Consider the following 17615-nt stretch of genomic DNA (forward strand, 5'->3'; position numbering starts at 1 on the left):
TTGGTGGCTGTACCTTCAGCATCTTAGATCCAATGTTCTGGAATTCCCTCCTTAAACCTTTGCACCTCATTATCTCTCTTTGCTCTTTTAAGATGCACCATAAAGCCGACCTCTTTGAGCAAGTTTTTGACCATCTGGCCTTGTATCACCTCATGTGACTTGGTGTCAGATTTTGTTTTATGATGCTTCTGTGAAGCGTCTTTGCATTTTATTATGATAAAGTGTGTGCTTCATTTTATTACCAAGAGGTGTAGAACGCAACAACTTGTACTTATATACCTTTTAAGGATTCACTTTACCTTTTCATTTCATTTTCTACTTGTGCTGCCATAATTTAAGAATTATTTATGCACACACCAAAATCACTATCCTTGAGTCATCAAATGGTACATGTGAAAGACCATCAAATCCACCAGACCTGCATCAGCCCTTTGAAAGGGGAATATAGTAAGTTCATAATTAGTTCCACTAACATACTTCTCCCATAGTTCAGTAAGGGTATCCTTTACAAGTATTTATCCAATTTCCATTCAAAAGGCATTATTAACTCTGCTTCCACCATCCTTTCAGACAATGCATTCCAGATTTACATTCTGCCCCTCGATAATATTTAAAAATTAACATTTGAGATATCTTTAGTTTCCAAATTCTTCTCAAAGGAATTTCTTCACATCTTTCATATTTTTTTGTTGTGATTCTCATCTTAGTGGTATCAGCAATTTTTTGTTATTGTTCTCTCAGTTTTGATCTCAAAATATTTATGTATAGACTAAACATGAGCGATGACTACGCAGACCTCAGTGGAATTCCACTTGCCATATCTTTCTAATATCTCCCCTCTACACTTGTATTGATCTATATAACTCCATATAACATCTTTGCCGTAAGACTCTTATCTGGTACCCGAACAAATGTTTTTGAAAATTCATAGAAATGAAGTTGTTTTGTATTCTGTCCATTGTCTCATCAAAGAATCAAGAATTACATGCCAATTAAAATTTGTATCAACTGGCCCAAATTAGCTTTTTTTTAATGCTTGTTAATTTATGGACTCTATTTTACACAAAACTGAAGTAAGACTTTAACTTTACAAATATTGATTGGAAAAGCTATAGTTCAAGCATGTTAGAGGGGTCAGTTTTGTCCAATGTGTGCAGGAAGGTTTCATGACACTGTATGTAGATAGGCCAACAAGAGGTGAAGCTACATTGGATTTGGTACTGGGTAATGAACCAGACAGGTGTTAGACTTGGAGGTAGGTGAGCACTTTGGTGATCGTGACCACAATTCGGTTACATTTACCTTAGTGATGGAAAGGGATAGGCATATACCGAAGGGCAGAAGTTATAGCTGTGGGAAAGGTAATTATGAGGCTATTAGGAGAGATTTAGGATACGTAGGGTGGAGTAGGAAATTGCTGGGGCTGGGAACATCTGAAATGTGGAGCTTATTCAAGGAGCAGCTACTGCGGGTCCTTGATAAATATGTACCTGTCAGGCAGGGAGGAAGTGGTTGAGCGAGGGAACCGTGGTATACTAAGGAAGTTGAATCTCTGGTGAAGCGGAAGAAGGAGGCTTATGTAAAGATGAGACGTGAAGACTCAGTTAGGGCACTGGAGAGTTATAAATTAGCCAGGAAGGAGCTAAAGAGTGAGTTTAGAAGAGGACATGAGAAGACTTTGGCGGATAGGATCAAGGAAAATCCTAAAGCTTTCTACAGGTATGTCAAAAATAAAAGATTGGTTAGGGCAAGATTAGGGCCAGTCAGGGACAGCAGTGGGAAGTTGTGCGTGGAGCCTGAAGAGAAAGGAGAGGCACTGAATGAGTATTTTTCGTCAGTATTCACGCAGGAAAAAGTCAGTGTAGTTGAGGAGAATACTGTGATAGTAGGCTAGACAGGATTGAGGTACATGAGGAGGTGTTAGCAATTCTTGAGAGTGTGAAAATAGATAAGTCCCCTGGGCCAGATGGGATTTACACTAGGATTCTCTGGGAGGCTAGGGAGGAGATTGCAGAGGCTTTGGCTTTGATCTTCATGTCGTCATTGGCTACAGGTATAGTGCCAGAAGACTGGAGGATAGCAAATGTTGTCCCCTTCTTCAAGAGGGGGAGTAGAGACCATCCTGGGAATTATAGACCAGTGAGCCTTACTTCTGTTGTGGGCAAAGTTTTGGAAAGAATTATAAGGAATAAGATTTATAATCACCTAGAGGGAAATAAATTGATTAGGGATAGTCAACACGGTTTTGTGAAGGGTAGGTTGTGCCTCACAAACCTTATCGAGTTTTTTGAAAAGGTGACCAAAGAGGTGGATAAGGGTAAGGCAGTTGACGTGGTGTATATGGATTTTAGCAAAGCATTTGATAAGGTTCCCCATGGTAGGCTACTGCAGAAAATGCAGATGCATGGGATTGAGGGTGACTTAGCAGTTTGGATCAGGAATTGACTAGCTGATAGGAGACAGAGGGTGGTGGTTGATGGGAAATATTCAACCTGGAGTTCAGTTACAAGTGGTGTACCTCAAGGATCTGTTTTGGCGCCACTGCTGTTTGTCATTTTTATAAATGACCTAGATGAGGGTGTAGAAGGATGGATTAGTAAATTTGCTGACGACACCAAAGTTGGAGGAGTTGTAGACAGTGAGGATGGATGTTACAGTTTGCAGAGGGACATAGATAAGCTGCGGAGCTGGGCCAAGAGGTGGCAAATGGAGTTTAATAAGGAAAAGTGTGAGGTGATTCACTTTGGTAAGAGTAACAGGAGTACAGAATATAGGGCTAATGGAAGGCCTCTTAGTAGTGTTGACGAGCAGAGACATCTCAGTGTACGTGTGCATAGCTCCCTGAAAGTTGGCACCCAGGTTGATAAGGTTGTTAAGAAGGTGTACGGTGTGTGTTTGCTTTTATTGGTAGAGGAATTGAATTTCGGAGCTGTGAGGTCATGTTACAACTGTACAAAACTCTGGTGTGGCTGCACTTGGAGTATTGCGTACAGTTCTGGTCGCTGCATTATAAGAAAGGTGTGGAGGCATTGGAAAGGGTGCAGAGGAGGTTTAGCAGGATGTTGCCTGGTATGGTGGGAAGGTCTTATGAGGAAAGGCTGGGGGACTTGAGGTTATTTTCATTAGAGAGCAGAGGGTTAAGAGGTGACCTAATTGAGGCATACAAGATGATCAAAGGATTGGATAGGGTGGACAGTGAGAGCCTTTTTCCTTGGATGGTGATGGCTAACACGAGGGGACGTAGCTTTAAATTAAGGGGTGGTAGTTATAGGACGGATGTCAGAGGTAGGTTCTTTACTCAGAGGGTAGTAAGGGCATGGAATACCCTGCCTGCAGCAGTTGTGGACTCGCCAACTTTAAGGGTGTTCAAATGGTCAGTGGATAGGCATATGGATAACATTGGAATAGTTTAGGTTAGAGGGTCATTAGATTGGTTCCACTGGTCAGCGCAACATTGAGGGCTGAAGGGCCTGTACTGCGCTGTAATGTTCTATGTTCTAAGACTGTTGATAATTTCCTGGTTTGTTCCTGCATCTTTTTTTATTAGTCATATCATATTTGCCCCGCTTCAGTCCTTCATTATAAATTTGCTTTCCAAAATATTCATGAAATTTGCACTCAATCTTCATTGTCTTCCCCGGCTTCCCTCCGTGATATTTACTTTAAGTTTAAGTAGTTTATTCAAAATCCTTTGTCTTTGAATAATAACTTCCACTAATTATTCTGCATCCATCACTTGGCTAATTACAGTATCTATCTTCTGTGTGAACACAATCAACAAAAGTTATTTTGTATCTCTGCCATGTGTCCACTTGCAATGCAAGCTTGTCGCCCAACCCCACTTTGAGAATCCTTTCTTTTTCTTCATTTTTTAAATCTCTCTTTTTGTGGTTTTCCTGTGTATCCTTTGTTCAGGCTTTTTATTTTCTGCTTTGTAAATACTAAAGGATTTTATAGTTTCAGATTTTTAAACCTGCTATGCCTTCCAGTTCCTTACGTACAAAATGGAGTAAAAACTCATTTGCACTTTATGTTTTGATTTTTAATTGGCAGCCTCCTCTCAATTAAGATTACTAAGGCTATTATAGAGTTCTTGCACATATATAACAGTACTGTGGTGTTTAAAAATGACATGAGAGCGTTGGACACTAAATCACCAGTCCTGTGACCTCACTGTGTCTTGATGCTGAACTAATGTATTTTATTTTGACTGTATGATGTTTTTCCGCAGACAGTCCTTTTAACACTCCTCATGCATGAAAGGCAACATCCTGAAATGCCAAACCAATTCTGTTATTTTTTATGGTTGGTTAAGTAGATTTTCTTTGTGCCTGTTCCAGTTCAGCACCTGCAGTTCAGGTCAAGTTGCATGTCTGTATAGCGCTGGTGTAAACCTCAGCCTAACATGTTTTTATTGTTGCAGAAAAGTAACTCTCTCAAATTCCACTGAAATTGCTATGGTGGGGCAGTTTTTGTTTGAATACTACAACACACATTTGGAATTTCAATTTTGTTATATTTTGTAATATTTTTAATGAACATAAATTTGTAATTAAAAGTTAACTTACAAATAGCAGCCCATATGTAATGCTTAAGGTAAATTTTGCCTAACCTTTAAAATGATTGTATGAGAATTATAATTACAACAAATGCAATGTTTTAAAAAAAATAGATAATTGCATTTGTGCTATATTTCAAGAATGTCAAAATCACGAAATTGTCACAATGCAGGTGGCCATTCTGCCCATCATGTCTGCACCAGCTCTCTGAATGAGCAATTCACCTAGTGCCATTCCTCTGCCACCTTCCAGTAACCCTACACATTCTTCCTTCTCAGATAACAATCTAATTCTCTCTTGAATACCTTGAGTGAACCTGCTTTCACAACTTGACAGTGCATTCCAGATTCTAACCACTTGCTGCATGAATAAATGTTTCCTCATGTCACCATTGCTCTGTTAATTGCCTTAAATTTCTGTCCTCTTGTTCATGATCCTTTCACGAGTGGGAACAGTTTTTCCCTGTCAACTGTCTAATCCCCTCATGATTTTGAATACCTCTACCAAATCTCCTCTCAGCCTTTTTTACTCTAAGGAAAACAGTCCCAACCTTTCCAACCTACCCTCATTCCTCATCCGTTGAACCATTTTTGTAAATTGTTTCTTAACTCTCTCTAATGACTTCACATCTTTCCTAAAGTATGATGCTGAGAACTGGACACAATACCTAAGTTGAAGCTAAACAGATTTTTCTATACAAGTTTAAAATAACCTCCTCGCTCTTGTATTCTCTGTCAATTATTAATAAAGCTTAGGATGCTTTTTAGTATGCTATTCACTGCTCTCTTAAATGCCATGCTACTTTCAATAACTTGTGCCCATATACACACAAGTACCTCTGTTCCTGCAATTTCTTTAGAGTCTTACCCTTATGTTATCTCTTCATGTTCTTTCCATGTCCTACCAAAATGAATCACTTCACACTTCTCTGTGTTGAACTTCATCTGTCACTTAGCATTCCTTCAACTAGTCTATGTCTTTATGAATTTTCACACTGTCATCATCACAATTTACATTGCTATCAAGTTTTGTATTATTGCCAAATTTTGAATTTGTGTCCTGTACATCAAGGTCTAGGGTCATTAATATATAGCAGAAAGAGCAAGGATTCTCTCTCGTGAACTCCACTACAAATCTTCTTCCAGTCTAAAAAGCACCATTAACCTCTGTTTCTTATGGCTGAGCCACGACAGATCAGCCATGATCTTATTGAATGGCGGGGCAGGCTCGAAGGGCTAGATGGCCTACTCCTGCTCCTATTTCTTATGTTCTTATGTTCTTATCACTCAGCTAATTTCGTGCCCATGTTGCTGCTAAGTCTTTTACCCCATGAGCTATAACTTTGTTCACAAGTTTGTTGTGTGGCACTGTATCAAACACCTTTTAAAATCCAAACAACCACATTAACAGCATTACTGTCATTGATCCACTCTGGTATTCTTCAAAAAACGATAGCAAATTTGTTAAATATGATTTTCCCGTACCAAACGTTAAAATCCCAAAACACATCCCATAATTCCTTTGAAGTGCAATGAGTGTTATTTTTATAAGCAAAAATAGCAATCATTTTGTGTACAACAAGATTCCGCAAGCAGCAGTAAGATGAATGCATAGTTAACTTGTTTTTCTTGTGGGAAAGAGTCCTCCAAGCTAATGGAGGAGCCCCCTTCTCTTTGAAAAATATCACAGAATTCTTAACATTCATTAGAACTGGCAAAAAGGATCTTTAATAAGACTTACGATGACATCCAAAGTGATGTACCATCACTTTGGCATTGTACTATGGTGGCAGTAGGTTATGGGATTGAACCCTAGAGTGAAGCTTGAAGCTAGAATAATTCTGGCACACAAGTAAAAGTGCTATCAGATGAGTCAAGTGTACACTCTGAATAGCATGAGTGTATTTATTGAGCAGCTGACCTGTCTGCAGCTTGTTTGCCTGAAGGTTCCATTTACAATAATGGCCTGGGACATGAGGTTCATGTGTACCAGAACTTGGGTGGGTACAGCACACTTTGGCTCTGGCCATCACTTCGACATACTGATGGTCAGGAACATTAGCCCCACACTACCTTGGAGTTACCATGCAGTCAGAGTCCAACATATCTAGTCTCTTCACTCCTGAATTCTGTTCTCTAGCATTGTGTACTGTCTCAATGGTCATCTAATGCCTTTCTGGCCTCCATGATGCGTTACTATTCAGCTTACTTCCTGCCATATTAGAGACCTGGGCTCACTCCTGCTTTGTGCTTTTGAGGCATCGGTTTTCTCCCTTTATTATCTGTGCTGTTAATGCCAACTGCCCTCGGTTTCTCATACTCTACCCCATGCTGTATGGTGCCAAAGCTGCTGTGTTCCATTTTCTTTGATGTATCATCTTCCAGATCACTTCTTGCCTATCAATAATCATGGTTGAAAAAATTAGTTTTCTTTAATTATGTATTTTTGGCTTCACAGATCCAAGTATTATATGAGCAAGAGTGGTGAAAATTTGAAACCCGTGACCACATGGCAATGGAAGCGAATTGTATAGATGCATTTAAAGAGGGGCTAGAAAGATTTTGCAGAACAAGGAAATAGGAGGTTATAGTTAGATGAGGAAAGACAGAAAGAAGCTTGAAAAGAGCATGAAGCCTTACATGGGTTAATTAGGCAGAAAGGCCTGCTTCTATGTATATCCTGTGTAACCTTGTGCATTTATTTACTTTTTTTGCATCCACTGTATTTTTTGCCTTCATTTTGCCTTCATTCAGCTTTCCAGCTGTATACCATAATATGCTTCATGTACTGTTATTAGTTTTGTTGTAAATAAGTTTTGTTGTGAATAAGAAATAACATTTTCACTTTGGCATTGTTGAAGCAGTTCACAGGATACATTTTCTGCCACTTACCGGTGTGCTTTATCTTTTGCTAACAGTGAATGGATAAAAATGTACCTCAAACCTAAATGATTTTAAATCTCATTAAGTGTGCACTAGGATAGCTATCAAACTTTTCAAATTCTTTTAATGTAATTATGTTGTTCAGAAGCCGGGCAACAGGAAGGTTTAAATAACATCAACATGATCATGAAAGTTTTTTGTATCAATTTCCTTTGATAAATTACTGGAATTTTTCAGCTTGATGGATCATAGAAAATTTCCTGCAATACACTGTACTTCACAGGTCTGCAATGTGTGTGCAAGGATTGGTGATCGTGCAAACTTGGTTAATGTAAATGCTGCATATTGTATGCATCATTACAATGTGTCTGATTTCACTAACGCGATGTGCGTGTATCTTGGGACCTAAAAAGACCAAGGATCATTTGGAATTCTTGACCTACTCATGATTTTTTAATCTGTTTAACAATTTTTTTTTAGTTGAGTTTGAGTTTTTCTAATGGGACTGCATGGTGGCACAGTGGTTAGCACTGCTGCCTCACAGCACCAGAGACATGGGTTCAATTCCAGCCTCAGATCACTGTCTGTGTGGAGTTTGCACATTTCGCACATTGCATGGGTTTCCTCCGGTGCTCCGGTTTCCTCCCACAGTCCAAAAATGTGCAGGTTAGCTTGATTGGCCATGCTAAATTGACTCCAGTGTCAGGGTGATTAGCAGGATAAACTTGTGGGGTTGCGGGAATAGGCCTGGGTGGGATTGTGGTCAGTGCAGACTTGAGGGGCTGAATGGCCTCCTTTTGTACTATAGGGATTCTGTGATTCTAAAATACAATCACATCTTAATGTCGGATTTTTAACTTCTATCCTGTTTCCTTTTGGAAATGCCATTGTAGCCTAAAAAGGTGGTATTGTCGTTTGCTTAGTTGTGCCTTTAAAGTTTTGAATGTTTTTGAGTTTTATTGATATTCCAAATACAACTAACGAAGATGACTTCCTCTAAAATTACCTAGGATTTTAACTTTTTTTTTATAATTGGCAATAAAAATTCACTAACTTATCACCTATTCAAGATATTAGTATGTTGGAATATTTGGGGGAGGGGGCAATTCTCCAAGCCCACTGCGATGCTCGAGCTGTGCCGTGGGCCGGGAGACATCAGCAGGGGCTATTTCAGGGCTTCCTGCTGAGCCCCAAGCCTCTGCGTGTCTTCCAGCTGAAGGTTTTCAGCAGTATTAGCTTCATTCTGGAATTCAGTGCGGAGCTGATTACAATATGGATATCTCATTTCCATGTTGTTAGCAGGCCCATGACAGAAGTCTCTCTTGCCGGGAGTGGTTCATTCCATTGGAGTTTACAACTGCTCCCCATTAACGGGGAATAGGCAGCCTACCCTGCTGGAGGGTAGTCACCCCAGGAGGTTGGGGGTAAGAGTGGGGGAGGGGGTGCCCCTTGGGTAGTACCAGCCCCAGCCTGGCACCCTGGCACTGCCCAAGGGGAAAACTGGCACTGCCCACTGGGCACAAGCAGTGCTAAAGGAGTGGGGATAGAGGGGGCAGGGCTTATTGGAGGTGATCAGTAGGAATGGCGAAGACCCACTGCCACTCTGCATTCAGGATCCATTGCAGAGGGAGGGAGGATGGTGATCAAGGCTGGCCATGTGGGCTGGGGTTGTGGGGTGGAGGAGGACGGGATTGCCAGAGTGGGGGGGGGGAGAGATGGAGGTGAGGGAGGAAATCAGGGCTTGCCGGGTGGAGGGGTCGGAATATCAGTGGGGGGAGGGCGAGGACGCTGCAAGGCTGGCCAGCGATCATGAGCCGGCAATGTGTGACTACTATGCAAGCGCCAATTTTGGCACTGATAGATTGGTGCATGTGCTGTGGCCCACTCTGCGCTATGCTGCTGGCCTGTCCAGCAGGAATAGGCCCCACCCACTGATTTTCAGTAGGGCATGAGTGTGGGAGATTCATTCTGAAAATCATCTTAAAAAAAAATCAGTGGAAGTTACTCCTGTTTTCATGCGAATTGGGGACTTAGAAATTTTTTGGGAGAATCCTGGCTTTGGTTCTGGAGGCTAACACATATGAGTTAAAATAAAACTTCAAATTTATATAAAAATTATTTTAGTTACTTTGCATGGATTAAGAATTGACAATGAAAGCTGTCAGATTGTTATAAAATTTCAGCAGGTTTACTGAAGTCCTTTATGGATGGGAAAACATGATTATCTGATCCCCAGGGCTTGAGTCCATATTGTATGATTGACTCATAGGAGTGAACCGTGCCTCATTCCCTGCACCCCTGACCAAAAAATTGCCCATCTGGCTGCCTTGCAGCAATATTACACTGGGAGCAGCCTTAATTGTTCCAGTGGAGCTTCTGTCGGCATCTGGGTTGGCTAACAGGTCTGTAGTACCAGCAATGCTGGGAGTACAGGCAGTCCCAGAGAAAAAGACAATTAGAGCCCAAACTTAGAGGTAAGTCTGGAAGTTTGGTGAGCATGGCTGGCAGATCCAGGCGAGCAGATGTGGGGATGGCAGCCAGTCTTAGATGCCAGGGGAGGGAGATGGATAGCAATCTGGAGGGAGGTCATAGAATTTTTGCAGTGCAGAAGGAGGCCATTTGGCCCATCAAACTTGCACAGATGACAATCCCACCCAGGCTCTATCACTGTAACCCCCTAATCCCCTGATACTAAAGGGCACTTTAGCATGGCCAGTCAACTTCACCTGCATATTTGGACTGTGGAAGGAAACTGGAGCACCAGGAGGAAACCCACACAGATACGGGGAAAATGTGCAAACTTCACAGACGGTGATAGGAGGCTGGAATTGAACCCGGATCTTTGGTGCTATGAGGCAGCAGTGCTAACCACTGTGCCACCATGCCACCCCTTCCAATAAGGGATGCTTCCACTGCACAGAGGGCCACTAAAACAGGTTACACTGCAACCCCCCAACTATCCTATTTCCTGCCTGACAGCATCCCTTACAGTGAAAAGTGTTTGACTACTCGCCTTGCCTCCATCTTACGCAGTCTTATGTAAAATAGTGGCAGGGGCAGAATGAGGCATTAAATGCCATTAATTTGCCATTTAAGGGCTTCAACAGGGCTCCAGGTGGGAGGCGGGGATGTAATGGTGATTGGCTCACTGTCTGACACCTTCCCCACCACCATAATATGGGAGACAGATCAGGGGGTGGGAAGGACCTTTGCTTTATATCATGACCATCGCTGCTTTATTTCATGAGACCCCGCCTTCAAATGATATCCTCAGAGCAACTAAGAGTAGCACAAATGCTACCTTGCTAATGTGAGCCATATCCTAAGAAGAAATAAAAAAAGCTTTTTAAAAGAGAAATTAGGTAAAATGATCAGATATATATTTGATTGTAGCTGAAAATCAGTTAACTGAGAGAATTTAATTCCCTCCCCTGAGGCATGCTTGGAGGTCCTGGTAGCACTTAATGGAGACCCTGCCACTTTCATGCCTTTGCCCCAATTAAGTCTGGGGCAGGGAGGCTCGTGGAAGGCCTTCTTGCCCCATTGCAAATTGTGGCCCCAAACGTCCCACTTAAGGGTCTCATCCCACTCCTGCTGGTATTTAAGCAGTGGTAAATGGGACAGTCACTACATGAGAAACCTGAAAATCAAACCTTTGAGTTGTGGGATCCCAGGAAGAGTCCCTTGTTGAAAGGCACCCAATGCATCATTGAGTGACCTAGCATCGGCAGGGATGGATGGTGCTTGCTGAGAACGACATCTCCCTCATCCTTTCTTCCAAATCTTCTTCCCTCCACATACTCAGCAACCCTCATGTTATCTTTGCTTACCTTTGACCTGGATCCCTCTCTGATCTTTGGGCCTCTTACGGGTGTACTGACAGCAGTGCCTCCGCTCCCCAGTACCACTGATGGCAATGAGGAGCTTCCACCCTCTGGAGAATGTTTTTGCCTCTCTCCACCACCAACCCGCTCATCCTCCTGTCTCAGTTAAAACCAGAAATGGGCACACTTGGGATTTAATGTAGGAGAGCTAACTCCAGTAATGGCACTCTTGGACTATTTGCATCACACGCATGATGCCAGCAGCGTTTTAAATAATTATTCTTTCGTGGGATGTGGGTGTTGCCCATCCCTAGTTGCCCTAGCTGTCAGAGGCATATTTGTGTATAAATGAGTTCACCACCTAATTACTCCTAGCACAACCATGTAAAAGGCAGACAAAATTAGCAGCATTCCATCCCAGTGTTACATAGCTCATGGTGCTTCTTCCAGATACTATTCATGGATAAAGTAGAAATCCTAGTGACAACACTGAGAAACATTAGTCAAAAAATTAAAATTTAAACAACTGAGAAAAGTGAATGATTCCAAACCGTATGTTATGTTTTCACAGTTTTATGACTTATGCATCCTGAAGACAGCAAAAACGTACTATTTTTGAAGGTTAGACTGTCACTTGTAATGTTTAGTTATCACGAAAGGGTTAGGCATTGAGAAACTAATTATACTCTTAAAATTATGAATTCTATTTTCATAGTGCTTTTTATGTGTAAGTGTTTTTATTTTTAACTTTCAAATTGACTCTCAGAAAATAAAAGTTAATTGATGCCTTTCTGGTTCCTCCACTTCAAGTACAATGCTAATCAATAGGAGGAGCACTAAAAAGACTGTTTTGAATGATCTCTCACTTGCATACACATCACTAAAATACTTTCTGAAGAAAACTAGCTTATGGTGAGTTTTTAGAAATGATTAAGCTGAATTATAACTGCGCAAAGTTTGTACTGGTATTCACAATTAAATATATGGTTAATACTGATAATTAGTACAGTGACAGTTTTCACGAGTTTAATTAAATCATTGCAAATCTATATAGAAAAAATAATGCAAGAGTAAAAATGAACAACACAGTTGGAAATTATTTTGACTCCATAATAGAGTTGAGTAGAAATTCAGAACAAAGAAAATTACAGCACAGGAACTGGCCCTTCAGCCCTCTAAGCCTGCGGCAACCATGCTGCCTGACTGAACTAAAACCCCCTACCCTTCTGGAGACCATGTCCCTCTATTCCCATTGTATTCATATATTTGTCCAGATGCTCTTTAAAACTCGTATCTGCTTCCACTGCCTCCGCCAGCAGTGAGTTCCAGGCACCCACCATCCTTTGTGTAAAAAAAACTTGCCTTGTACATCTCCTTTAAACCTTTCCTCTCGCACCTTTAACCTGTGCCCCACGGCAAGTGATTTTTCTACCTTGGGAGAAAGCTTCTGACTATCTACTCTGTCCACGCCCCTCATAATCTTCTAGATTTCTATCAGGTTGCCTTCAACCTCTGTTGTTCCAGTGAGAACAAACCAAATTTCTCCAACCTTTCCTCATAGCTAATGCCCTCCATGTCAGGCAACATCCTGGTAAATCTTTTCTGTACCCTCTCCAAAGCCTCCACATCCTTCTGGTAGTGCGGCGACCAGAATTGAACACTTTATTCCAAGTGCGGCCTAACTAAGATTCTATAAAGCTGCAACATGACTTGCCAATTTTTAAACTCAGTGCCCCGGCCGATGAAGGCAAGCATGCCGTATGCCTTCTTGACTACCTTCACCTGCGTTGCCACTTTCAGTGACCTGTGTACCTGTATACCCGGGTCCCTCTGCCTATCAATACTCTTAGGGGCTCTGCTATTTACTGTATATTTTCTATCTTTATTAAACCTTCCAAAATGCATTACCTCACATTTGTCCAGATTAAACTCCATCTGCCATGTCTCTGCCCAAGCCTCCAACTGATCTATATCCTGCTGTATTCTCTGATGGTCCTCATAGCTATCCGCAAATCCACCAACCTTTGTGTCATCTGCAAACTTGCTAATCAAACCAGAAATTGCAAATCCAAAGCTAGTTGCCATAATTGAGGCTCCGTGGATGGAACAGTGGACTTGTCCCAATAATGTTAATTGCTCTAAAACTGGAAATTCACAGGAATTCAACTTGGTTTTAATAGCTTATTTATATTAGTATTTGTTGCTGAATTTATAATTTTAAAATCTATATTAAAATGTAGGTGTATTGGAAAGCGGGCAGAATACACGAATTAGGCTTGGAGACATCACAGGTGCTGCCAATATTAAAATTTACATCAGTGTAAAATATGCTGCTGATGGGAATCAGGTTACTGTGATTAAGAATTTCTGCAAAAGACCACACAGGTCAGATTGCACCTGATTTCAGAGCTGGTTACTTATGCCAGTATCATCAGAGTATGAGAGACTATTCAGAATGTGAAACACTAGAATAATTTATAGACTTTCTTTAAGCCGACATGAAACTTAAAGAAAACACCTGTAACAAATTCAGTCCTATTACAAAACTTCTCAAGTTCAGTGACGCCAGTCACTCCCTTAAATGATCTAAGCATCTTATTCAGTGGGCGTTGACTCACCTGTCCTATACCTACTCATACAATGGCATAGCTCGAAAGTGTAACAATAATCCCCTTTTGTAATCTGAATATTTGTGTCTTTCGCACACGTATCTCTTCAATCTTGCTAAAGGCAGATTTGAGCTAAACTAGGTGAGGCGATGCTTTGTTTGAATCATTAAGCTACTTTATTTCACAGTTCTGATGAATCTAAAGAGCAGTGGTTACAATCAGAATCACTTAGATAATTGGTTTATTTAAAAATCATGGCAGCATGTGCAGAATTATGATGATGATACGGAAAGAACAAGTAATCATACTTCACAACGTAGATATAGGTAGTCATTAAAATAAAAATACAGTATAAAACAATAAAAGAATTGCACAATTATAAACATTTTAGTAGTTGCATTATGTTGCAAAATGCAGCTCAGTTTACAAAATAAAAACAGATGGTCTTCTGCACTCTGTATTTTGTAATACAGTCCATAGATCATATATTGTCAGACATACTGATATAACTTGCATTATAACATACAAAACAATACTTTCCCACTTTAAGGTATCTTATTTAATCTAAACAAAATAATCCCTCAGCACCCTGCCCTACTGCCCAGGGTGGAACCTGTATCCCTACAGTTCAATGCCGTTTGCTGCCTCCCTGTGCAATTTCCTGGTTCCAGAAGCCCGACTATGTATCCCTCTCATTATGTAACAAAGCTTGTCCTTTTTTCAGACTGATGGTGATCGCAAGTTTTTTCAACACAAAAGCGGAGATATTGTTTGAAACACCCAGGCCTCCTCAAGTATCACTATTGTTTGGTTTCTGGAAGAAGCAACAGCTGATTAGCATGTTAGCCACATTTCATCTGAGTCTCTTGAGAATTCATGCTCTTGCATCCCTCATCACAACACTTCTTCCAAATCTAAATGTTTACTGTGTAACAAAAAGTGATATGCATTCAAAAAGAAAAAATGCCGATATTGCCACAAATCTTTGTTGCTGTAACCTTCTGAATATGAAGTTGAACAAACTGAAGAAAAAGACAGGAAATTGTTAATGCTTTGGAGGGAACCAGAGATCTGGAAATTAATAATATCTCTTCCAGTTCTTCTTCCCCCTCTTTTCCCTCTTCCTTCTTACCTTTCTCCTTCTCCTCCTTCTTCTCCACTCCCCCCATTTTATTTGGGATCACCACCATGCTGCGCTGATCACTCTTCTCCATCTTCTCCCGTCAATTTGTGGCCTAAAATATAAAACAATACTAACAATATCTGATGTGAGATTTATGAGTAAATCAACAGTTCAATGTTTGCCGTTTTAATACGTCTTCCAACATAATCCTCATTTAATTTATATTTTGCATCTTCAATTGCCATAGTTATTTTGATCATTGACTGGGTTGCAATGTAGTCTGTAGAGGTTTCCTCTTTGTTCAAATAGTTATAGGTATAAAAGTTGGTAAGGTATAGAGACCAGAAGGTTCAAGCATTTAATTTGTGCCAAGCGCAAACTCTACAACTTCTACCACATTTTCAGTGGTGTGAAACAATTATCAGAAGTGAAGGTGTGAAACATTCATACTAAGTCCATTTTAACTGCCAATAAAAGCCATAATAGTTCTAGAGTGGTATTTAATGTAGACAACGGGGTTTCGCCTGCTGACTTTCCCCTGTGTCATCTCCTTTGGGTAGGGCTTGCAGATATTAAGTGCCTTTCAGTAGTAGGCGTTTCATGGGACTAAGGACCCTGGGAGAGGAAATTCTGTCTTCCTTCCCACCCTTCTTCAAACTGCTGATTAATCAGAGGTCAGCAGTTGTCCATTGCAAGCAGCACCAGTGGGAGCAGTGGTATTAAGGGCTTAATTTTGCTTGAGCCTTCCTGCCCCAGACTTAATTGAGGCAGAGGTGAGAGGGTAGTGGGCTACCGACCATGGCACCCTCCTTCTGGATTAAATGCCCTTGGAGGAAGATATTGAATTCATACAATCCCTACAGTACAGGAGCATGCCATTCGGCTCATCAAGTCTTTACCAATTACAATCTCACCCAGATCCTATTCCCACAACCCCATGCATTTACCCTGCTAATCCCCTTGATACTAGGGTTAATTTTGTATGGCCAATCAACCTAACCCTTGCACCTTTGGACTGTGGGAGGAAACTGGAGCACCCAGAGGAAACCTACACAGACATAGGCAGAATGTGCAAACTCCACACCGACAGTGACCCAGGTCAGAATTGAACCTGGGACCCTGGCACTGTGAGGCAGCAGTGCTACTCACTATGCCACCGTGCTGCTCCAAGTTTTCCACCTCTAATTTTGCAAGATAGTTATAGATTAGGGGAGTTTGTGTATTTGAAATGACCCTTTAGTCCACCTACCCTCGTGAACACTCAAACATGCACACTGCAGAATCCAATAATTCCTGTTTCTGTTATATTCCGGATTCACCTCTTCCATCCGAACAACATACTTTCATTCTCTCCTTCCAAATTTAGGATCTGGTAGAAGCTGTATACTGGGGAAGAAGCCTGTTCTTGTCTGCAAATAACTGGTATTTTGTAACAAATCAGTTTTTCACGTATTTGGAGCATTAGCAATGTAAAACATTTTAAATAGAGCCACACAGTTCAAACTGGTTAAAATACTAAATCAACACTTAGGTCAGGATGTTTTGCATTCCATCGAATGCTCCCTTCTAATGCTTTATGATGTGTGGCAGCATTTGACTTTTTTTTAATTTACCTTCCACCATATGGGGGAAATGCTCATCCCCACTGGCTGTCTCCCATGACAACTTGGCCAAGCTTGGAAACGCCCTCCTTCCGGCATCCCAGTAAATGCTCTGTTTTATCTACAGCTGCAAGTCCAAGACCAGCTGGCAACAGCTAGCTATTGTTTAATTGTTAATTGTGTTAAAATCCACAAAAGCTGCAAGGTGAAATAAAGTGATCATTGTTAACAAACACAAGGTGAATTATTCTCTTGTCTAAATATAGTTGTTGGTTCCTGCTCAATACAGGTACCATTATCCAACTCCCAAATTATTTTACGTCCAGTTGCTTGTGGGGAATACAGAATTTATTGGAGAAGGACGGACCCGTCAAGCTGCTAGACATAATGCTGCTATGAAAGCCCTTCTAACTCTTCGTGATGAGCCTATTCCAGAAAAGGCACCTCAGGTAAATACTTTGGAACGGAATCTCTATATTATCTATATTAATTTCATAAGCCATCCTGTCTTAGCGTGATGGAGATTTCACAGCAATATTTTCACCCAGGTTTCTCACCTTTTGTACTGAAGGTGATAATTCTGATTAGAGTAAATTCAATAAATATGGTCAGCTGTCTGATAGGGCGCTAAAGTGGCCTTTTTTCTTGTGTATGGCTAGACAGTGACTGCCAATAGTCTTTTTGCAGTAGAGGCTGGGCCTGTACTTGGTAGAGATCAGGAACAAAAAAAATCTGGCAATATTTTTTCCGTCTGTCACCCAGGGCTGAGAAATGCATTGTTGTTGTCCAACTGCAGGAGAATGGAGGGGCCAGAAAAACAGCATGAGAAGTGGCAAGAATCCTGAGATCACAGGGGCAAGAAGAAACAGTGTGAGAAACAGCATGGGTTCTGACAGCTAAGGGGCTATAAAAACAGCATGAGAAACAGTGAGAGTTCTGACAGCATAGGGGCCAAAAAAACAGTGCGAGAAATGGCAAGTGTCCCTAGTGCAGGGGTGGGGGGCAGAAAAACAGTGC

General features: G+C 41.1%; 1 protein-coding gene across 5 annotated transcripts in view; it reads left to right on the top strand.

Moving 5' to 3' along the window:
• Window positions 1-17615, top strand: part of stau2 (staufen double-stranded RNA binding protein 2) — a 346610-nt gene that overhangs the window by 128910 nt on the left and 200085 nt on the right. For all 5 annotated transcript variants that reach the window (XM_080194078.1, XM_080194075.1, XM_080194077.1 and 2 more), the window contains exon 6: window positions 16888-17047. In XM_080194078.1, coding sequence (XP_080050204.1) covers window positions 16888-17047 — 160 coding nt within the window. The remainder of the gene's footprint in view (window positions 1-16887; window positions 17048-17615) is intronic.

The sequence above is a fragment of the Carcharhinus amblyrhynchos genome, chromosome 8 (genome assembly GCF_965287045.1).
Source record: "Carcharhinus amblyrhynchos chromosome 8, sCarAmb.v2.hapA, whole genome shotgun sequence".
NCBI classification, from domain to species: domain Eukaryota; kingdom Metazoa; phylum Chordata; class Chondrichthyes; order Carcharhiniformes; family Carcharhinidae; genus Carcharhinus; species Carcharhinus amblyrhynchos.